The following is a 23,813-nucleotide window of genomic DNA, read 5'->3' as shown; positions in this document are numbered from 1 at the left end:
TTATGAGAAGCAGTAGCGGCAGCAAATGCGTCAATTTTAATTTTTATATGGTAAATATGAATAAAGTTATCATATGGTAAAGATCAATGAGTTATGCAAACAAAAGCTCTTTTGGGGTCCTGCATAATTTTAAAAAGTGGGAAGGGGTCCTGAGAGAAAAAAGTTTAAGAAACACTGGAATGTAGGCAAGACAAGGCTCCCAGAGTCTCCTGAAAGCCTCCATTTTCTTCAAAGATGCAATTGGACTAGAAATTCCCAGTCCTGCCGCAGTGGTGAAGTTATGAAGATACACATGTGACTAGTACCAAAAGTGAAACCATTGGATACCCCAGAATCCCATATCCCACCAAGGCATAATATGACATATCACATTGTAGTATGTATGTATGTATGTATGTATGTATGTATATATGTATTTATTATCCCACCTTTATTATTTTTATAAAAAACTCAAGTATAATGTATGAACTCAAACCAGCCATTCTGGTTTATATGCCATGCATCAAGGTTTAGTACAGTATGTGAAACCAGCAAAGAATGGCTTATTTAACAAATCATGGTTAATCTACCCACATTGCAGCATGATGTGTAAAGCTCAGATGTTTACTGCTTGTTTGTAGCAACTGGAGACTCCACAACATGGAGGGTTTTCTACAAGTCTTGGTTCCTGTAGTCCAAAAATACAGTCAGGCCTTGGTATAATGTGAATGAACACATGTAAAACTGACATGGGCCCTAAATTTTATTTGGGCATAAGTTACTCAATTTTCAGACAGATGATTTAGGATTTATTTTAATTTTGCTTGCAAGAATAATAGACAGGACTGGATCTGAGTAGAAGGACTTGGAGCAGAAGTGTTCTTCCATCATTGGTTTTCTAGCAGGGGTGCAAAGATACCTGCTTTCTGTTTCCTAAACGAGTGTAGGTTCTCAGTGTTGGCTTTGGCAGTGCTTTAAGTGAGGGAAGGAAATACTTTTTCCAGAACATGGTTTCAGTGACAGGTCTCGGGTCTTTTGAACAGAGAATGCTTTTTGCCATTTAAAAAGAGCAGCTTCTTCAGCCTCTTTGCAAGCGTCTGGAAACAGGACATGCCCAGGAACATATTGTACATGGAATAGATCACCTTCATTGGCAAGGGGATTAAGCAGATGACCCTCCAGCCTTGGTGGGCTTTGAGACATAGTGCTTGACTCCATCCAATGGTTTGGCCTTGTCCCTTCCCTGCAGGTATTGACCAGGGTCAGATGACCTACGAGGGCCAGCACTGGCATGCCACCGATGCCTGTTTCAGCTGCTCCCGTTGCCAGCAACCTCTTCTGAGGAAGCCTTTCCTGCCCAAGCAGGGGCAGATCTTCTGCTCCCGGGCCTGCAGCCTAGGCGAAGACCCCAACGGCTCAGATTCCTGTGACTCTGCCTTGCAAAGCACCCGCCCTCAGGATGCTCGGAGGACCAGCTGGCAGCAGCGCCACATTCAGTCCCAGGGCTCATCGCCCTCCTCCATCACCCGCTCCATTTCCTTTGGGGGGCAGCCAGCACCATCGGACTCTATCCCGAGGATCCGAAGGAGCTGGAGCGGCATGCCCGGGGATGAGGAAGAGGAGGTGGAGGAGGAAGAGGAGGAGCCCATGGAAATGGAGGAGCTCTCCAATCCAGACAGCAATGGATCCGGCTGCAGCCAGAGTTGTGAGGCGCCAGTGGAACGGGCCTCCCGGGGAACATCTACTTGCCTGCCACCAGCCACTGACCAGGAACCAGGAACAGGTGAGGTAGAGCCAAATGGGACAGGACTGCTGCAGATGCGCAGGGCTACTTGGGGAAGGCTTCTAGGTTTGCGACTCAGCACCCCCCCTTAATCATCTTGTTTCTCCTCAGGGACCAAGCTCCAGCCACGCTTCCAGCGCACCTCCCCCTTGCGCCATTCCATGCCTGAGCTGGGGACACCTTCCTCCAAAATCCCTGACTGGAGCAGCAGTTCCGCTTCCAAAATTCAGGCCTCTGCCTGGCCACGGCTCAGCGAGGGCACGGAGCCCGGGATGGGCACTTTTGCCCGGGGGGGAGTACCCCGGGTTAGCTTCCGGGAACCCTTAGTCTCAGGAGAGCCTGGCACCCCTGGCCCCGATCAAACCTCCCTGGAGACCCCACTGCTGCAGAAGGGGGGTGCCATCCGAGGAAACCCTCGCTCCACTTCAGACAACTCGCTCAACCTGGGGAGCCAGGGCTGGAGGCCAAGGAAGGTTGGGGGGGGCAGGAGGGGAGCCAACCTCTCCTATTCAGCCTCAGAGAGTGCTTTTCCTGCCTGGCACCGGCGCTACCCGCCCCGGGGATGGGACTTCAGCTCTTCTGACTCCTCCGATTCATCCTCGGAGGAAGAAGGCTACTTCCTGGGTGAGCCAATACCCCTGCCCCCCCATCTGCGTGGCGGAGCCAGCTCCCCAGAGGTCATGCCGCCCACTGAACCAACTCGTAAGCGGCAGCGCCGAAGACTGGGGGTTGTCCGGGACAAGAACTGCGTGGTGGCCTGAGCCGTCCCAGCTTTTGCCATTGCGGTCCAGTCGCGGTCAGGCTTTGGGGCTTGTCGGAACCGTGAAATGTTGATCATTGTCTGAGGGCCGCTGAAGCCGCTGGCCATTCCTTCCTCCTCCTTGACCCATGCCTCTTTGTCAGGGATTCTCCTCGGAAAGTGACCTCTTCATCGTCTGTCTTCTTCGTGACCGCTGATTCTGGTGAAACCTTTCCTCAGGGAGATTTGAGCGCTGTTTTTTCCCCACACTGACCTCTGATCTTTAGACGTGACCCTTGTGTGAAGAATCTTGAACTGTCTCTCTGTGGTGGTCTTTGAACTGTGGTAGTTTATTTTCCATGGTGGCCTTTTGACCTCTCGACTGTGACCTCTGAACACAGCTTTAACTCTGTCCTCTTGAAAGTTCAAGCGGTGGTCCTGAAAACCTCTGCACTGTGCCCTGTGACCTTCGAGCAGCAGCTGTTTACCTGGGAACCCTTGCACTTCGGTTCTGACCTTTTTACTGTGACCTCTGAATATTTGCACCATTCCTGGGTGATCCTTGGCCCTTGATCCTTCGAGTTGCTATTACTAATGTAAGTCTCTAGCAAGGTAGCAAGTTTCAAGCTTTGGGATACTGTTCCTTTAGTAGCAAGGTGTTCGGTAGTGATATGCGTGTGTCTGTATGTGTGGTTGTGTGCGTACATTGAGTGAGGCTGAACACTGTTCCCCAGCTTCCCACACTAAAAGTGGAACATGGGCACAAGGTGTCTTTTATGGGGTAAACCCCACAATACATCTTCCTAATCAAACTGGACTTGTGATTCATTTTCCCCCCGTCTAGTCCCTCTGCACTGTGTGCATTTCTCCAGTTTGCAGTTTTTAAAAATTTTGATTTTTTTTCTAATTAAGAGTTTTAATTTAAATGAATTGAAATAAACTTCATGAAAATACTTCTTTTTTGGTACTGCAGTGGATCATTACAGTGTGTTGGGTCTTAATAAGGAATGTAGAAGGAAGAAAGGGATGTGGGTGTTATACCGCACTGGGGAAAAGGAATGATTCTCTCATTACAGTGGCCTCTGTTGGGAGTGGACAAGTTGTGGCCCTCCAATTGTTTTGGGTTAGTGTTCATCAGCTTCTGCCAGCATGATCAGTGGACGAGGATTATGGAACTTGTCATCTGGAAATTGGTAGGGTATCTGGTTGATTATCCTTGGCCTACATGGTAGGGGCTGGCAACCTTTTGGCAACCAAGGTTGCATTTGAAATGTTTCTAAAAATGGGTAAGATTTTTTTTTTAACTTGGTACACCTAATTTAGGGCTTACATTGTAGGTTTCATTTGTTTCTGGTGTCAACACAGCAGAAAAATAAACCCTTTTTCAGCTATCATCAGACTGGGCTCGGGGAGGTCTACGAAAAGGGAATTTGCGGACCAAAGATTGCTTACTAGCATCTAACCCATCATTGAAAGATGGCTTAAAGAAATGTAAGTATGTATGGCATGCCCTCTCCCTAAAAACCTATAGTTTGCTACTCAGAAGTAAACAGTTTGGATCTGACTCTTCTACCAAGACTGCCAAATCTACCCTTGGTGAAAGACAGCAGCTGGTTTTGGGAAAACTGGGTAGCAGAATCTGCACAGATTTGAATTCATCAGGGTAGCTGTAAGAAATGGAAACTTTATTTTTAAATAAATAAAAGTTGGGATTTGTAGGATGTTACTCATTTGGCAGACCTCCAGAAACATAGAAATACAGTGACTACTCTGCAGCATTAAAGATGCAGAGAAGCTTCCTTCTGATGGTGTGTCTGTACAGTACTACCTAGTTACTGACTGAAGAGGTGTATCTGATCAAATACTTGAAGGTTTTGTGGATGCAGCACTTGCTTTGTGTACACTGACAGTTGATACACTTATATTTAAATGTAAGAGGAGAGAAAGTCAGTGCAACACACAGTGCCATAGTTTAGGCCTTATATGGACAAGGATTGGAGAAGTTTCACAGATCCCTTTAATTATACCGACAATTCTCTACAGTCCAGATTGCAGAAAAAAATCATGGTGGTGGACATCAAGTAAGCAAACTTAATACCAATTCAGATATAGTTTATTTGCATTTTAAACTATTTTATTTCTCCAGCAAGCACAAAATAGAGTCAAGCTGCCTGAGGACCAACAGAAGGAGAGAATTGGGTGAGAGCTGGCAGTAGACATTCTCCTTTCTCTTCTGCCTCTCCTGCCATGCAGATGAGAAAAATGTCCTAAGCTTAAGGCAACAGGATAGCCCCCTCATTCCCGAGAAGAAAACCAGGCCCCTTGCCTGTCTCCTAATATAGCACTGAGCCTTTAGCCAAGGCTGTGTGCATTCTGCACTACACCAAAATAATAATTAAAAAATACCCCAAAATCAGCACCAAGGTAGTCCAAGTTGTCTTCTTCTGAAAAAAAAAATCAATGACCTTTATCAAGTATATGAATTTGCGTATTTTATATAAAAGTTTGATATGTTTACTATTTTTATAAAAAAATAATCTGCAAAATAAGGCAGGGTAACGAACTCTGCATGGCACCAGAGTCTTACCTCTGAGCCCTGGGTATCTAATTCAGAAAACTATTCCTTAACACGGAAAGCTTCAGTAGCTGTTGACCACCCAAACTCACACCTTTTCTGCTTGCTGACAGTGACCGCACACACACAACCCTGCTCCATAACCTAATGCCTGTTTTAAAGACTGAGGTTCCCTAAGAGAGATAAAATTAGGGGAGAAAATAAATGATATAGACAGTTACCAGTGTTGGACACCCTAATTGCTTCCTTTATTTAAAAAAATAATAAATTGCCCTTATCCTAAATGGGTATCTAAGATGGCTTACTGAAATTTCAAACATCCTTTCATGGGGTGGAACTCGGACACTTCAAAAGTTACAAACCTTTTTTTTTTAAGTCCTATTTACTAGATTTCAAAATAGTGATCTCTTATCTAGAAAATCTGGACAAGAGCACTCAGATTTTGGTCTCTTACTTTCCTCTTTAAAACAGGGCAAAAAGACCCCCAAAAGAGAAGGCCCAGCAGGTCCCCTTCCACTCCGCTTTTTCTATAAATAGGGATAAAATGTCAAGGCCCTATGTAATTCCCATCTCAATCAGAGAGTAAACGGAATTATTCCCCAATCTGATGCACGGCAATCCATAGTCACAAACCTATGAAATCCAGCTTACTGGGGCTCTGCTATTTCCCTGAAGGATTACAGAACTGCCCTTATTTTCCACTGCTGGAACAGTTTCAGAAAAAGGAGGATCGTAAGTGGAGACAAGGGGAAAGGACCTGCCAGCTCAGAGGATCATCAGTCCTACTGGGCACCCAAGGAAAAGAGGATTATGATGTTCCCAAATTGATAGAGGGCGGTGGTCTCTCCGGGACAGATCCTGTAGAAGGCAATAGGGAATGGGTCCAGTGTGGTGTTTTGTCTTGAAGTGGGCGAGGGTCTTCAGATTCCTTCTCTAGGCTCTGTAAGAGGCAGATAAAGGACAGGCAGATATTAAGCCAAGTTATTCTCATGCCCTGCTTGTTCTGCCTAGGAAAGATGGGGGCTGCAGCCCAACAATTCCAATTCCGATTTAGCTAGAAGCTATTGCTTGCTATTGATCACCATCCCATCCCTAGGAATGAATAAGAAGCTGTAGGATTGCTCCTTGCTTTGCAATTGTCAGGAAAACAGTGAAAATATGGGATATAAAGTTTACAAAGAAATATAAATAATATGCTCCACTGTAAGGCCCAGGAGATCAGTCCATTGAAGATGATTATGTGTTCCTGAGAAGACATTTGTGTACCAGACTCCAAATGAAATGACACATCTCAGCCTTCGAACGGTCTCTCTCTTTGACATAAAAGAAAGACTGGAGAAGGGATTCTGTGCAAAGTTCTGTTCATTGTTTAAAAACTGAGCTGTAGTAATTTTTCCATTGATGTACCTAGTATTGTACATGGTTGTATTTGATTTCATTTTGATTTAGCTTTTTGTTTTTGTGGTTGTTGACTAGTTTGCTTTATCTGAGTTTTTAAATGTTCTGTTTTATTTGTATCCATGTGTTTTGTTTTCATTTTGTAGTTCTCCAAATTAAAAAGAGATGGCAATAGAATTATATTGTCTCATTAAAAAATCAAGGGAGACAAAAACAGAAAGGCTGCCAGGCAGACTGATGCTAATAAATCACAGCGTGTATGTATACGTTCACTTCCTACTGTTTGTATGCTGACTCAGTCCTAGATCCTAGGGGGCTTAAAATACACAACAGAAAACAGAAAATAAACAGAAAAATAAAGGAATTATAGATGATTCTAAAAAACGATTGTACCCATTCATATTCTTCTGCAGTTAAGCTATAAATGGAATTGCATTTGACTGTCAGGGAACAGTTATTTTAATGACTATACATTAACAATACATTAAAAATGCACTAGTACTAAAAGATCTATTAAAAATAAAAATGTAATGCTGGTAATTCAAAATGAAGTAGATTCTCTGGACTCTCTCATCTGGGGTTGGGCTGGGGTTGGCATTGGCTGATGCCAATTGGCATTGGCTGATGGGGCATTGGCATTGGCTGATGACCTGTGGTAAGACTAGGACAGTGGAAAAGCAACTTTCCTGGCCCTGCTGGATCTCTCAGCTGCCTTTGATGTCATCACTTATGCTACCTTACTGGTTTGCTCATATCCGGTTTTCCTTTTTCCTGAGTGGGTGATTCCAGTTGGTGGTATAGTGGGAGAGGTCAAACCTGTGGGCTCTCTCTTGTGGTGTGCTGCAGTGCTTAATCCTCCCTCCCATACTATTTAACTTCTACATAAAATTAGTGGAGGCATCATCAATATGTTAATGATACCCACATGTGTACATCCTTCCTGGGCTAAAGAGAGATATTTGGAATTCTCTCCTGCTGCCAGAAGGGGAGAAAGAGACTTAGACTTAACCCTAGTAAAATAGAGTGACCGTTGATTCAGAAGCAGTGGATTTCGGCAGGAGTCCATATTTAGCTCTGGATGAGGCTGTGCTATGCAGAACTAGTTTGCAACCTGTGGGTCCCCTTAGATTCAGGGTTCCTGCTCAAAGAGTGGGTGGAAGTCATGTCCAGGAGGGCCTTTGTACATCTTGTGCACCAGTTGCAGGCTTTTTTTTGGAGCATGAAGTTTTGCTGACAGTCACACCCTGTCACCTCCCATGTGGATTATTACAGCTTGCTCTGCGTGAGGCTGCGTTTGAAGACCAGTTGGAATTACAACTGGCCCAGGATGCAGCAGCCTGGGGAGTAACAGGAACAACTTTGTTTGTCCATATCACACTTACTACTTCTATGGGAACATCACTGGTTACCAGTTGAGTTCCAGGTACAATTCAAGGTACCGATTGTCACTGTCAAAGTTCTTTACGGCTTAGGACATATTCTTATATTGAATTTACAGTCAAGACCACCTTTGCATGGAATTTATCTATCCAGTAAGATCCAGGAGGGAGGGCTTGAATGGTTCCCTATTCTGAGGAAGTGTTTTGATCAGGGATCCCAAGGGGGAGCTTTCTTGGTGTTAGCTCCATCCCTTTGGGAAGAGTCTACCTCCAGAAATAAGGATGGCCCCATCCCTATTAGTGTCCTGGACGACAGTGAAGACTTGCCTCTTTCAGAGAGCCAATAGGGATTAAATGGGATGTTGCCCCTAAGGAGGTGGCTCCATGTGATGTGATGAGGATGGGCATCAATAATTATTTGGTTATGATTTATCTTTTGACTTATTTATTTTTCTTTTATTACATTATCTGTTTTTAACTGTAATACTTTAATACTGAATGGAGGAATTGTAAGTTTAAAACATTTAAACATTTAAAACATTTAAAAGTTGAAGTGACTGGAGTGGCATAAATAATTAGCAAATAGCTAATTAATAATAATAAATGATAGCTATCCTAAGGCTCTATATTGAATGCATGCTGAGTTACAATAATTTCCATTGCTCCCATTGCATAATTCTTTAACAGAAGAATAACACCGGATATCTACATCTGTGGAGGTTACATTACCATTCCATATTTCTTTAAGCCATTGGACTTGAAGCAGAACTCCCTGTTCACCCACATTGCCCATAATCACTCAAAGCACACTGGAATGCAATGGAGTCATCATAAACCATGCAGATACTCTACAGCTGAGTCTAAGAAAAAGGATGGCAATTCCAGAGAAAAGAATTCCTGTGGGAGCACCCAATTTTCCCTACTGGGTTTAGCAACAACTGGTACAGTATGCCTATTTCTGAATACTGAAATCCACTAGGGAAATCAGATTACCATCACCATTTCCAAAAAGCAAAGTTTTGAGGATCTGATTGATGCAAGAAGCAAAAGGCATCTAAGAGCCACCTAGAAAAGTTCACCTTCCCAAGTGCTTTCAACCCAGAAGACCTACCGGAGGGAGCTGCTGTATGGGCTTTCCTGAGAGTAGGCAAGATGGTGTAGGCATCATAGCCAAAGAGGATTCCGGTCAGAATTCCAATCACCTATTGAAAGGCAATGCAACTTTAGTTTGGGGGCTTAGGAGGGGTGGGTTTTTTTCAATAGTAGACTGAGAGTTTTTCTAGATGGACAACTCCTAGTGCTACCAATTAAACAGATTTGGAGCTCTTCCATCTTTTCCCCCTTGATGGATTTTTCTTTCTTTTTCTGGTGAGCAAAAAGACAGATTAAGCAGTGAGAAAACAATTGAGAGTTACATGTAACAAATGATGTTACCTGGACCTCCTATAAAATTGTGAGTGAAGCAGGCAAAGTATGATAAAAACTTGGGCCAGAAACACCCTGCAGATAGGGTGTTTTGTAATTCTATTCTATTCTATTCTATTCTATTTATTTATTTTTCAAATTTTATCACCACCCATCTCCCCCAAAATTTTGTAATATAATCTCATTTTACTTCTATGCTTTGAGTTCTCCCCCTTTTTTTAATCTTAAAGCAGCTCCTCTTTTAATTTTGCCAATAGAAGGCCTTCTATCATGACAGGATTTACCCCGTCTGCTGTATCATGGTTTGCTTTAGAAGCTATAATTGTCCTAACAGTCAGAAATCATGCTGAGACGAGGAGTAGGTCTCTAGTGTTTATTACTGCTACATAAAACAGAATCCTAACAAACTGAAGAAGCGTGGGAAAAACCCAGACAGATAAACCCCAAAAGTTAAGGCGGGTCTGATCTGTGTCTCTTTGAATGGCTGCTTAATTCCTCAGTACTACACATGGGTTTTCCACCCTGGATAGGGGCCCCCTCCTGCTCGCCATCAGTACTCATGACAATAATAGCCTGGTTCACTTGTAACACTGGCATAAACCATTGTGTTCATTGTGCTAGAGCACGTTGCTTGGTCTTGACTTAGTGCAAGATGTGAACCAATCTCTGTGTCTCCCAATTCGTTTCTTTTTTAATTGGCCTCTTTTTTTAAAGAAGCAGTGAGGAACCTGTGTCCCCCATAAAATGTTGAACTGCAATTCCCAGCAGTCTCAGTTAGCATGGCCACTGGCAGATGGTTCTGGGAAGTGCAGTTTTGGGAGGAGATACAGGTTGCCTGCCCTTGCTACTACAGCATTCTCCAGCTAATGCAATCTCAGAATGAGTAGGCCTCGCCTTGTTTGATGCATGTTCTTGAATGCTCAAAATTCCTGCCAAGTCAGCATTCCAGCTTCCTTTCTCCACCCCCTCCACGAATCTGCTTTGATATTTACCCCAGCAGCCAGGGCTGCTCCATCTGGGTGGCTAACGAAGACAACGATGGAGGTGATGATGAAGGCCACTGCTCCTATAAGAGCCCGGATAAAACTCTTTGGAGAAGAAAGAAAAAGGTTAGTCTTGAAGGGGCCTGAATTAGGCTTTAAACTGATCCAGCCAGAACACAACCACTATACCTGCCTTCTCAGAATTAAATCCCCCCTGGAAACCATGTTTGGATGATAACTCTATATGCAGACTTGTACTACATCTGAAACGTGGATTCCTCTTAACATGAAGTCTTCCATTACTCAGGTAGAAATTGCTGTAATTCTTAATCTTATTTTATGATTTATATTGGGTTGATTATTGCTGTTGGTACTCAAATATTATTTGGATACTAACAGTGATTGGTTCGTTTTAAACAAAATATTTAAAATGTTAACCTATTTCTATTTCTTTTTTATATATATTTCCATCTATTTATTTATATTTATTAAACAAATTTTTATGGCTGCCCATCTTAACTAATGTAACTCTGGGCAGCGAAGAAAAAGATAAAAACACAACTAAACCAAAAAACAATTTTAAAAAAACCAGTCGAGCCCCTTAGCAGCATTAAACAAATACACACATGGCAGTTTCGCTAATATCCCAGCCCCAACATCTGGGAGAAAACCAAGTCTTCAAGGCCTTCTGGAAGGCCAACAGGATGGGGGCAGTTTGAATCTCAGTGGGGAGGTTGTACCATAAGGCAGCCATTGTGTCAGAGAAGCCACAAATCCTGGATCCTACCAGGAGACACTGCTTCACCAAGGGCAGCGGTTCCCAAACTTTTTGGCACCAGGGACCGGTTTCGTGGAAGACAATTTTTCCATGGACTGGGGGGGGGGCAGATGGTTTCGGGTTGATTCAAGCACTTCCTCTTTTTCCCAACCTTTTATTTTTTTTTCTTCACGCTGTTTGGAGATAGCAGCCAATGGGCTTGCTTTCTCTGACAGGAGGCGGAGCTCAGGTGGTAATGCATGCAGTGGGGAGCTGCTGTAAATACTCAGGCTGTAAATTCACTTGCTCACCCACCACTCACCTCCTGCTGTGCAGTCCAATTCCTAACAGGCCATGGACCAGTACCAGTCCGCGGCCCAGGGGCTGGGGACCCCTGACCAAGGGGACCCAGAGCATGCCCACCATGCCAGATCTGGTGGGATGGGCAGAAGCACCAGTGACAAGTAAGCTCCCTTCTTTGTGCTTATTTTTCCTTTTTTTTTAAAATCTGTGTGCCTTTTCTTCTTTTCCTTTTTTCTCTCATGCTAAAGAACATGAACTACATGATTCTTTAAAAAAAAAAAAAAGTAGTAGCAGCACATCCCCCTGAGTTCAGGGAGTCAAATGTAGGATTGTAGTCTTATACTAAACTGGATCTTTTCAATACCAAAAGTTCAGTATAAGTCCCTTGTTTTGGGTCTCTTCCTCACATATGCACAGGATGTCTAGGTCCCTAAAAGCAGGCTCTTATTCCAGGTCAGAAGTGCACACCCTGAGATTCCAGGGCTACACATGGCACCCTAAAGCCACCCAGGAACTTCCAAAATATTTGAGAAATGGTAATTTTTAAGGTGAAGGTGGGTATAAGTATGCAGGAGGTGAACTGCAATTATCATATTTAATTGTAACAAATGTAAACATAAAGCAAAAATAGTGGATGGGGCCAGATCCACAATGGGATGTCAAGTTGTGCACCTCTGAAGTAGAACAAGGCTCTGTCATGCTAGCTGGGAATTCTGGGAGCTGGAATACCAGGACCTCTGGAAGTCTACCCCTTGAGGAAGGATTAATGGTTTGGCAGCAAGGCTCTATTTCCCCTTGAAGGTATAGATAGAATTATTATGCAAAACAGACAATAAAAAAATTAATGCAAAAATGCTTCACTCTGACCATTTTACACAAATGCCAGAATATGATTTATTTCAAATGTGGAAATTCTTACTAGCATTCATACATTCTCAGCAGTGGGTTATATCAGATAATGCCTTGCAAAATATAATCTGCCCATCCAGTTAAGATATCTAGGGAGGGCCTATGGAGGGTCCCCTGCCCTCAGGGTCCATGGGATATGGACCTTCTTGATGGTAGCCCCACATTATGGACCACCTTACCCCAGAAGGACAGATGGTACCAATCCTCCTTGCTTTTTAAAGAGGTGCCATTCCCATAGCTTTATTTGGGGGACCATCATAGTTGAGTGTTATTATTTTAATAATGTCACACAGAGTCTATATGGATCAGGGGATGGGGGATGGGCATGTTGTTAAATAAATAAATAATATTTAGAGAGAGACGTAGGAATCCCTTGGCCCACCCCAGGACTTACTACAGAACCAAAACCTTACCGTCCATCCCCAGTGGATGAAAGTTATCTGGAGGTGTAAGGCACACATGAAGATGATAAACAGGACGATGCAGTAAATCATCATAAAGATTGCCAGACTTGAGTAGGCAGCTGATCTGGATGCACCATAGCAAATAAGGATGATGAGACATGCAATCTAGGAGAGTAGAAATAATTATCAAAGAGTGGAATGGGGGAAGAGAAACACTGAAAGAAAATAGTACAGAAAATAACGAACAAGGTAGGGAAATTCTTTTTCCAGCTTCTCTCCCAGCACCAAATTTGGACACCAGCGTTGTGCTGAGTTGGGAAGAATAAAAATACCCCATCTTGCAAGCTGAGTTATAAAAACTACATGCCTTGTTACCTTCCTGCCCCTTATCTCCCTCTTTTGAGGCTGCACCCCAGTTGTAGAGGCTCGGCATGTTGGTGCATAACATTAACCAAGGGTGGGCAGCTCAAGGCTTACACATAGTGTCCAGCCCTTTGTTGGGAGCCTGCTGAGCCTTCAAGTTAATGCTGCCAAAATGTGGTCAATTTATGAATTTCAACAGTAAAATATTTCATCCCCTCTCAATACTTCCATTGGTTAAGGTGCTGGGCTAAAAACCAGGAGACTGAGAGTTCTAGTCCCGCCTTAGACATGAAAGCTGGCTGGGTGACCTTGGGCCAGTCCCTCTCTCTCAGCCCAACCCACCTCACAGGGTTGCTGTTGTGGGGAAAACAGGAGGAGGAAGGAGTATTAGGTATGTTTCCTGCCTTGAGTTATTTATAAAAATAATAAAGGTAGGATAAAAATAAAATAAAATAAAATGTTTATGGGCGACATAATTCAGAGTATCTGAAGGGCACCCAGTTGCCAGTGCCTGGGTTAAACAAAACATAAAGCTTTCTGTGGCAATTCCAGCTTATGGAAGAGAGAAGAGGCCGTTTTTCAAAAATGCTACTAGTATGTATCACACACATTCAACAAATAGACTGATACAGGCACACACCATAGTGGGCTTTCCAGTAATTCACTGTTATCACCTCTATAACTAGTTGTTATCAGGCCACTGTACCTATCCAAACTTGGCTGATCTTTAAAAAGCTAAGCAGGACTGGCCATGGATTGTACTTGGATGGGAGGCCACCAAAATGTTCCAGGGCTAGAAAGCTGAAAAACATCCCAGAAGGTTGTAACATCCAACTACTTAGATATTGTTGCCAAAATAATTACATGTAAATGAAGAAAGCTCTGAGGAGTTAAACTTGACTTGAGGAAGATTTTACTTTGCTACTTACATAGACACACAATCACACAAAATCCCCACTTTTAACAGGAGAAGGTTAGGAAAAGAAATTAACAATTCAACAGATGATTAGCCCCAAGGCAGTGAATGTTTGAAAAAAGGCGCAAATTACATTTGCTTGCATTTTAAATAAGCTTGCTAATTTATATATTTGGGGAGGGGAAGAGAGATCAAAAACATTTCCCAAAATGACACCAACTGTACTGTGTACTGCAAAATAAAGTTTACTAAGTAAATATGGTCCAGATATAGTAGATTCTGTTCTTCCCTCTTATGGCTAACATGTACTGTACCTTCGCTTTTGATACAGCTTAGGAAAGTACTGTAATTTAATGCACTTCTTTGTGCACACCAATATAGAGAAAGCAGTGTGCAAATTGGCGTTGGAGTGCCATGACAAGAGGCCACTCTCCAAGAAATGAATGAAGCCAGGACAAAGAAGTGAGCAACGAAAGGACATCTGTATTTGGTCTGACATATTAAAAACATTTAATATGATTACTTCCCATACATATAGTAACTTACTTCTTCTACTATAATGTAGTTTTATTTATTTGCCCAGAAGATGTTCTTTTCAGTGGCAACTCCTCTACTGTAGAATAGCTTGTACCCTGAGGTTGGATTAATTTTTAGCCTCTTATTTTTTTAGAATAATGGTGAAAACAGTCATTTTTAATAGGACTTTTGGAAAGGAAGATGATTAATAAAGGACAGCATATACATCGACATCAGATGTTAATATTCCCCAAACCATAGTTCCCACCTCTATTAAAATAACTTCAAAACAAAATATTAAGAAGCCACTCAGTCACCACTGAATTAGCAATTGAATGCCCACTGAAAAAAGTCTTTGGTGTCTTCCAAAGGTCAGAAATGAGTATGGTAGTTTTATGTCATAACCTTGGGGCCACCACTAAGAAGGCCTGCTATTTTTTGCTCTCTAAGCAGGCCCTGACCCTCTCTAGACAACTTTGCAAGGTGGGCAGTATCATTACAATGAAAGCTACAATTTAGCAGCAACATTTGGAAGGGTGCTCAAAGGCTGTTTGCACTTCTGGGGCAAGAATTTGTGCACTCGTGAATATAGTGAGTTATGCGGAATGGGTACCATTGATCCACCAGATATTGCCCCACCAATTCCCAGCAGCTCCAGCCCACATGGAGTTAAGTAACATCTGAAGGGCTACAGATACCTATCCCTGCTTTCAGGAATGCCTAGAGGTCCCAGGGAGGGCCAGTTTGGTGCAGTGGTTAAGGCACTAGACTAGAAACCAGGAGACCGTGAGTTCCAGTCCCACTTTAGGCACAAAGCCAGCTGGGTGACTTTGGGCCACTTTCTCTCAACCCTAGGAAGAAGAAGGCAAGGGCAAACCACTTCCGAAAATCTTGCCAAGAAAACTGCAGGGACTTCTCCAGGCAGTCACCAGGAGTCAACAGTGACTCAAAGGCGCACACACACACACAAAAGAGGTCCCAGGGAGGTACTGTTAATCTACCCCTTCAGTTTACTACCACTTGATATGAATCTGCTTTTAATATTTTTAGAAAAGCAGATTGTCTGTCCTCTGGAGTTTTATTTATACCCAGGTATCAGTGAGAAAAATAAACACACCTTAAACTGAATTAAGCCACGTATCTGTCTCTGTATGTACTACACAGGACTCCTCCTAAGATGCACCAAAGCAAACTGAGAGTTAACTGTAGGGCTGTGCCAGCTGCAGCAACCAAGGACCACATTGGTGGCTAAATCTGCCAGGTGGGAGCCTTGAAGACAAAGGCTTGATCTGTTTCGCAGCATGCTGGGCAAAGGCAGAAGCACTGGGGGTGGGGGGTTGTGTCCAGTCATCACTGGAGCAACTGCTAAACAAACCAGGAATCTGCTGCTAAGTATGCCAGGCCAAGAATAAAGTTTTAAAGAAACAGGGACTCATTTCACAGGGCTGTGGAGGTGGGCAGGAGAGGGTGAGGATCAGCTGGCAAAAGTAACACAGAAGCATTAAAAACAAAATGGAAATAAATGGCAGAATCAGATGAGAGGCAGAAGACAGCCTGAGGTGGCAAAGTAGCTATGAATATTAGCTGTTAGACTAAAATCTGTATTCTACATCTGACAATGACAACACTGTCAAAGACTACCATGTGTAAATAAGCCACCCAGGTCCCCAAGCCATAATTTAATTGAATTTTACACTTTAGTTCATTTGTTTGCCCTAGACTGAAGACTAGCTTTGCCAACTGCCCAGGACATGCTTATTTGACAGCAGTGTGTGCTGTAGAAATCAGTCAGTGAAACTTTCAGCACTGCTGCCTGTTCATCAAACTCTCTTTGAAGTCAAGTGCAGTTGGCCAGCTTAAAAAAAGAAGAATCCAGGCCAGCTCAAGGAAGACCACGGGCAAGTCACAGTACTTTAGCCGCCACCAAACCTAAATCAATATTCAGATGCGCATTATAGATAAAGAGAAGTATTTGAAGAACTACTATTGAAAGACCAACCAACTGAATATCTGCTCTGGATTATCTTCCTGCCAGAGTTGCCTCACTGCATGCTATGAAATTTGTAAAATGCTTCCTATGGTATCCAGGATGGCAACCAAGATTCTGCCCTGCTTTCACTGTAATCAGGAGATTGGATTTTCCCAGCCATTCCCAGTGGACTGAACATTGTAAGGTGTGGTGGTAGGGAGGAGGCCAATGACTCACTTCTGGATACAAAGAAGGCAGAGAGGAACAAAAATCACGTCTGCCTGCAAGCCAAGCTACCACAGCCAGTGTCATTGCCTCTCTTCCTGTATAAGTGCAATAGTTTACAGTACCACCTCGTTTTAAAGATACCCCAATGGAAAACGATAGTATCATAGGGACCATCATTCTGTGTACTTCCATCCATTATAGCAACCCACCTAATAGAGCCCAGTGCCCTGAAAACTGACCCCAAATGCGGCAGAACAAATAGTTGTACTACAGTAGACCGATCAGAGTAACTGAATTTGTTTGCAAACTGATACAGAAGTATCCAAAACATCTATGTGGCTAGGAACACTCACTAGTTGCTAGAAAAACGACTTAAAATCTGTAAAACTGAAAGGGAAAAGAACAGAGTTTGCAGCCAGAAAGTTGGAGGGTTTTTCAAAAGTATTTAAAAAGAAGTTTAGCCATGGGATTAAAAGAAATTTTAAGTCTGTCTGAATCTTAAAACATACGGTGTTTAATTGGTTTTGCAGACTAGAAGCTTTTTCCTGAAATTTTAATCTCAGTTTCTAAGTAAGAATTTTAATCTCAGTTTCTAAGATTGGGTCAAAGGATCTCAACTGTATTAATCCCATATATATAATAGGTTATCACATCATACTTCATTGTTTTTAAAAAATAATAATTGGGTTCACTCAACACACAAACCACTCCTCCAAAAAAACCCATTATGAGTTACCATGGTATGTGAATCTAGCCACAGATTAATTTGAGATTCACTTAAAAGTGAAATGCATACAGACGTTTCTTATGTGTGACCTTATTATTTCTTTAACTATAACGTTTAATACCCTTTTCTCCTCGCTGTCTCTTTTATTGGTATAGCTGGATTTCTTCCTCTCTGCTTTGCAAAAACCCCATAAATTCCAGTGAATTTCTGTGGTTTGTATACAGTATTGCCAAAGAAAGTGTGACCCTTGCTTCTTCATCTCAGCCTCTTTACAACACTGTTCCTGTATGGAGTTTTCCCATTCTTACCTTATTTCAATATACTTCAAAAACATCAAGGCAGCATATATAACTGAGCACATTTGCACAAGTGGCTTAGTATGACATGTGAACCCATCAGAGAAAGAGAATCCAGCTCAAAAACATCAGAGCTTAGAAAGGGAATCTTGCTTCCTTTTGGTTGCCAAATGAACACCTCACAAACCATCTTGGGTCTATCCTCGAACAGGCACACCATTATATGACCTAAGACAGCCTTTCTCAACCTTTTGGCCCTGGAGGAACCCTTGAAATATGTTTCAGGCCTCAGGGAACCCCTGCACATTCAGGCTCAAATATAGGCCAGAAGTTACAAAATTATTATATTTGTTTCATGGGTAGGCCTGTATATTTGCATTAACAGTGTTTCTAAACTGAAAATAAAGAATGAAACTTACTTCTTTAATGTGAAGTTGCCCAGATTTGAAATAATTTTTTAAATAAATTGTGATCTCCCAGGGAATCCCTAGTGACCTCTTGCAGAACCCTAGGGTTCCACGGAACCCTGGCTGAGAAACCCTGATCTAAGAAAATGTTACTAACAGGTTACAGAATGGATCCCTCCACTTTCACCAGGTACTTATATGGAAGACACAGGATTCCAATCTAATGTTCCAGTTACCAGCATGATTTGGGCAACTATCATTATTCCAGATCTGGACCACAATAAATGCATTTGTGTATGAATTTGTGTGTTTCGGAGTGAGAATGATCTTACAGGGTCATTTAGGAACTGAAAGCTGCTGCTTTGCTCATCCCACATGAAGAAAATGACTCAAAAAACTTGATTATCTTGATCTGTGCACCTTTAACTGCACAGTGCAAGAGCTCATGGAGTGATAGGGTGTGGTATAGCACAGACAAGGAAAAATCTTCCCCTTGTTCCTTTCTTCTTCTGGGTCTTGTCAAGACATGCTATTCCCAACTCCAGAAAAAAACATCTGTCATTCCCAAGCTGAAAAAACACCCAGCCCTGCAGCATTAAAGAAACACCCTGTTTTTTAAGAATAAAATTCAGTTTATTGATCTGGTTTATTTCTTTATTTATTGGTCTGGTTTATTTCTTTATTAGCTTTCACAACAGAAGGCCACTGTAAACTGGGCAGAGTTTCAGAAGACAGGTTTATGTTTGCAACAAGCAAAAAACTTTACCAATCTCAACCTCTCAGCCTAACCTACCTCACAAGCTTGTTGTAAGGATAAGACAAGCATTGTAGCTACAGCTTGGTTCATAAATCACGCTAAGCCTTAGTTTGTTTTAACACTGCTTTGCTAAACAAGACATAGTGATTTGATTTATACATAATGTTGCCAAGTAAACTGCATGTATGTGTCAGTTGTGTCACCAAGAGCTGAGTGTGACTGAAAAGAAACATTAACTTTTAAGCCGTAAAGCATGGTTCATAAACTACAGTGTCTGGGTTGCTACATCAAGCTAAGCCAAAAATAAACATAAGCATAAACTATGAACCCAGCCAGTGGATCCTGCCTTAAGCAACTTGGAGGAGAGCTGAGATATGAATGCAATAGGGGCTCTGAACCCTTGGAATAAAGAAGAAGGGCAAACTTTTCAGTAGTTCCCAGGAAACTCAATTTCTCAGCAGTTACGAGTCCATGGCTTTGGTCAAAATAAAGTCAATTGGATAAAGTCTCAGACTCCTGCCTGATACTTCTTGCTCTCGACTAGACAGCATTGCTTCAGTTAATTATTAATGAATATAGTGAACGTTATGGTACTAACAGACAGACAACCCAACCAACTGCTCTGATGGATGTGGTAGGGGCAAATGCTAAGCCCATCGTGGAAACAGGAATCCTGTCAGGTCCTGCTATGCAAGGCAAAGGAAGGATTCCTCACCATCCAAAAATGCTTTTTTGGCAAAGACAGGGATGGAGCACACAAGTATGAATATACAAGCACCCTTGCACATTGATTATCTTGGGGGGTAGGGAAGCACCAGTCCTCCAGTTGTTGATGAACCAACTCTCAGCATGTCACACCATTGGTCTTGCTGCTCAGACTGCTGGAAGTTGGAACTCAGCAACATCTGGCGGGCTTCAGAATCCCCCCTCATCTACAGAACATTTCAGATAATTTAACAAGTAGGATTGGCAGTAAAATGTAACACTATGGAATGTTCCAGCCAACCCTCCCTTTTTCTAAGTTGCTTTATTCTTATTTGCCATCTCTTTTGTTTTCTGCCTGAGTGTACAATTTTGTCCCCACCCCAATTTTTTATACTTCTGTACTCCTGGAGGTTTCCTTAAACCAGTCAATTCCTTTCCTCATGTACATAGCTGGTTCTTTTTTGATTGCATAATGATTCACACTCTGAGCATGGGTGCAATTAATGTTTATATACTGAAATATATAAGAAACCATGGTCAAACAATGACGGCTTTGCTTAGTGCAATATATGAACCAGTCTATAAGAGAAACCATACGCAAACACATTCAAGAGATTGCAGACACAAATGAATGTTAACACCTATACCATTTCACACATTAATATCCTCATTTCCTTTTCCAAAGACAACTGAAGTTCCAAATGCCATTTATAATATTTATGTATTTTCATGCAAACTACAGGATGGCTCCCTTCTCAAATAAGAGCAGTTGGCTCCTTTCACATACAGTAAAAGAAAACAGACAGCAAATGTCCTCTTTACACTGAGTCAGCTGGGATAAAATGCCATTTTTGCTCCACCTCTCCTTCCAGTAAAAAACATCCAATTTAACATTCCCTGGAGGAAACATGCTTGTTTTCCACATTCCTTCTCATTCCTTTCACATCACATCATCTGTCAGAGATACAGGATCACATCTTATACTGTAAATACCGTACAGTTGCCCAAAGTCCCCCAGGCATTGGGGAAGGGATGTTAGTTTTGGAGCATTAGAGTGTGTGTGTGTGTGTGTGTGTGTCTGGGTCTGTGTGTGCATGCAGTGGTTTATATTTCTATTGAACCTTGATGCCAACCTTAGTTGGTCTTTTTTTTAATGTAATTCTCTGTTTTTGTTTATTCACTGCCCAGAGTTCTTGGATAGGTGGATGGCCATATATATTGTAATAACAATAAAAAATAGTGTGGACCCACCACTTTGATACCCTACATTTTTGTAGCTATAGGCAAAAACTGGATGGGTTTTCACATCATCCTAAACCATAATTTTTCAATGATGGTTAACTGATCAAGCCATAATCATCTGAGTTCACACATTATTCTAAGTCATGTATCACAAATGTGTAATGTTGTATACCTATAGCTACTGCAAACCACAATAGCTGTTTGCATATGTATTGCGCCAAACATCAAACAAACCACATTACTGAGTCTTAGTGTCTTGTGTGAACCATGACATTGTCTTACATTTTTATCTCTATATAGTATTTGGAAAATGTTGGGATTTTCATAGGCAGATATATTCAAGTTCCTCCCCTGTTATATATAATCATGCACATTGATGTTCACAAAGATCATATTATGAATTTTGAAAAAGAGCATTCCAGATGAGTCCCCTTGAGCAGATGGTAACAGGAGACCCTTGGGACTTATTTGCAATTCTACAGGCAATGGATAAAAGGCAATACAGTATGTAATTGGCTACTTTAGCGTCACCCAGATATAATGGCTTTGGGTAAATAAGAAAAAAGAAGCATCAATTCCCATTAAAACAGATTCAGAGCAGACACAAAGTGCATCTGGAAGCTAAACCAGCAACAAAAATAGAAGCAGTGATCACTGGAAGAACACCCATAGATAGAAACGGCATCACAGTTTTTCAGTGGCATTGCTTCTTCATGTGACTGCTTTTAGCACCCGTACAAAAGGCTGAAATTCAACAGGGGACCCTTCTAAGGAGATAAATGCAGGTGGGTCAGGTCTGGGCTTATGGAAACACATGGCCCTGCCAAGCATGTCAAGTCGCGGGCAACAACTCCGAAGAGCTCCCCACAATCACAGGTACACATCGCGGGTTGCAATCCACGAAGCCTTTAGTCAGGGAAAAAAAAATATTTTTTTTTCCTTACAGGGTTGGTGGCAGGCAGGCAGGCAGGCACCGCAGCTGAGCCAAACCGGGGCGCGGCTGGCTCTCCCGCCCAATTTAGCTCACAGGGCTCCGCCTGTCTGTGCCCAGCCGGGGCAGCACAGGGAGTGACTCACGTCACGCTCGTTCAGATGTGCGCGCACATGGCGCAATATTAGGCAAAGGGCTCGGCACGCGCTCAGCCGCGCCCAAAGGCTCCGAGCAGAGCGGGGCAGCAAACACCGGCCGGCCTTAAACTGCCCGCTCCGCAGCCTTCTCTCCTCCCGCACCAGGACCCTGCGGCTGCCCCTGTTCAGAAGACCCATTGTGTACCTAGGAAGGACGGTTGTGCGAACGTCTGCCGCGCAGAACCCCCATCCCCTTTCGCCAACCGGACGCTTTCCTGTTGAATTGCACCTGCCATCACCCAACGTGCTGCCAAGTGGGGTGGGAGACATAGTCCAACTCCAACACAGCTCGAAAGGAACCGGGCCGACCCAGACGGCTTTGCTAGTAAATCGCGCGGAAGGCATTCCTGACACGCCTGTGTTCAAACTAAAGGAAGGAGGGGAGGAATTGAGCGAACAGCAAGGGAACAGGAAAAAGGCCGAGGCCGAGCAGACAGATGCGAGTAACACCGCAGGCGGACCTAAGGCGCGCGCCGGGCTGGGGGAGGAATCAATCCTCCGCCGCCCACGCCCGACTCTGCGCTTAGCTCCGGCCCGCCCCTCCCTCCCTCCCTCCCTCCCTCTAGTTACACATCCCTGCCAACTCGGCAGGCCGATCCGAGCCGGTCGCGCCTTAACTAAAGTTCTGAGCTCTTCCCCTCCGACCGGGAGCGCATTCGCCGCTTCCAGCCCGCCTCCTTAACCCTTCCCTGGGCCAGCGTCTCCTTCTCCCCCGCTAGGGCGTTTCCCGGTCGGCTCGGGGGTTTTCAAAGGCTCAACTAACCTCGGACGCCTGGCTTCCTGCGCCCTCGTTGTAAACTTTATAGAGCTTGGAGGCTTTTTGGTGGAAGATCAGCACCAAAGCAGCCACCTTTCCCACGCTCTGGGCGCTTCCACCTCGGCGGCGCTTGATCAAAAGGCACGCACAGCGCAGCGCTTCCAGCTTCGTTTTTCTGCCTTAACGGAAAACCTTTTTTGTGGAAGGAAGCAAAACGCAAAAGCTCCTGGAAAAACAGCGAGGACGTGCTAAATGAGATTCTCTGCTGACACCTGGGAGAAACTTCCCCTCTCCCAAGTCGCGGAGGCGGCAGAACGGCCACACGACCAAAACGCTGCTCTGGAAAGGAAGTTTGGGCCTCGCGTTCCTCGGGGGTCTGCATAGGAGAGTACTGTAGATGGCAGATTTCCCTCCTCCCTAAGGCTAAGAGTTTTACCACTTCGCTTCTAACCCCTTCCTCCTCAGTTACCTCAGAAGCCCTGCACCTTTTCACCAGTTTTGAAAGGGGGGGGACATAAATAATACCGAACTTTTGATTTGCTAAGGGGAAGGAAGTGCCACCGCCCTCCTCCACGAAGGGAACGACCTCCTCAATCCCCCCACTCCGGGGTGCCCGGCTGCCGCCTTTTCCCACCCTCCCCCGTCCTTTCTGCCGTTCGCGGCTCCATTCCCGATCCACCTCCGTTCCCCCTTACTATTTCCGCGGCAAGGAGCATTCCCCTTTGGGAGCAGATGAAGGTGGTAAACTGGCCCATGCACCCCTTGGAGGTGTTGGACGACTCCATGGCAACGGCGGGATGCCCCTCTTTCGAAGGGGGGAAACGTCGAGTTTCTCTCTCTCTCTCTCTCCCCCGACTTCTCTGCAAGCCAGCCTCCTGTCAAGCGCGGGCTCGCCGAGCTGGGCGGGGAAGCCTGTGGGCGAGGTGTGGCTGCTGAGCTGGGCACGGCTCGGTGGTTAACAGTCGCTGTTCCTTTAAGGGCAGCCAGAGACGGGAAGGCGGGCTGGTACTTTCTGAAAAAGCAACCGCGGCAGGAAGAAGGTGGCAGGCGCGGAGCTGCTGGAGGGAATCGCGAATGGCAGCGCGATTCCGTTTGAGCGCTGCGGTTTCTGCGGCCTCCTCTGGAATGCAGCGGGGCTCCCTTTCGGAGTACAGCTGTGGGAAGCTTC

General features: G+C 43.8%; 2 protein-coding genes across 4 annotated transcripts in view; one reads left to right on the top strand and one right to left on the bottom strand.

Moving 5' to 3' along the window:
• The window catches only part of PRICKLE3 (prickle planar cell polarity protein 3), a 29,848-nt gene extending 26,394 nt beyond the window's left edge, over positions 1–3,454 (top strand). For all 3 annotated transcript variants that reach the window (XM_063294145.1, XM_063294147.1, XM_063294146.1), the window contains 2 exons: positions 1,229–1,762; positions 1,874–3,454. In XM_063294145.1, the coding sequence (XP_063150215.1) occupies positions 1,229–1,762; positions 1,874–2,523 (1,184 nt within the window). In that variant the 3' untranslated portion in view covers positions 2,524–3,454. The remainder of the gene's footprint in view (positions 1–1,228; positions 1,763–1,873) is intronic.
• Positions 3,455–4,592: 1,138 nt separating this feature from the next.
• Positions 4,593–23,559, bottom strand: PLP2 (proteolipid protein 2). Its single transcript, XM_063294124.1, has 5 exons — positions 23,341–23,559; positions 12,644–12,799; positions 10,271–10,366; positions 8,965–9,055; positions 4,593–6,016 (listed from the first exon to the last, which is right to left on the bottom strand). Exons 1-5 carry the CDS (start codon positions 23,428–23,430, stop codon positions 5,997–5,999), a joined length of 453 nt encoding a protein of 150 aa, XP_063150194.1. The 5' UTR covers positions 23,431–23,559; the 3' UTR covers positions 4,593–5,996.
• Between the last annotated feature and the right edge of the window lie 254 nt (positions 23,560–23,813).

This window comes from Candoia aspera, chromosome 2 (genome assembly GCF_035149785.1).
Source record: "Candoia aspera isolate rCanAsp1 chromosome 2, rCanAsp1.hap2, whole genome shotgun sequence".
NCBI classification, from domain to species: Eukaryota; Metazoa; Chordata; class Lepidosauria; order Squamata; family Boidae; genus Candoia; species Candoia aspera.
This window is presented reverse-complemented; position numbering and strand designations above follow the sequence as displayed.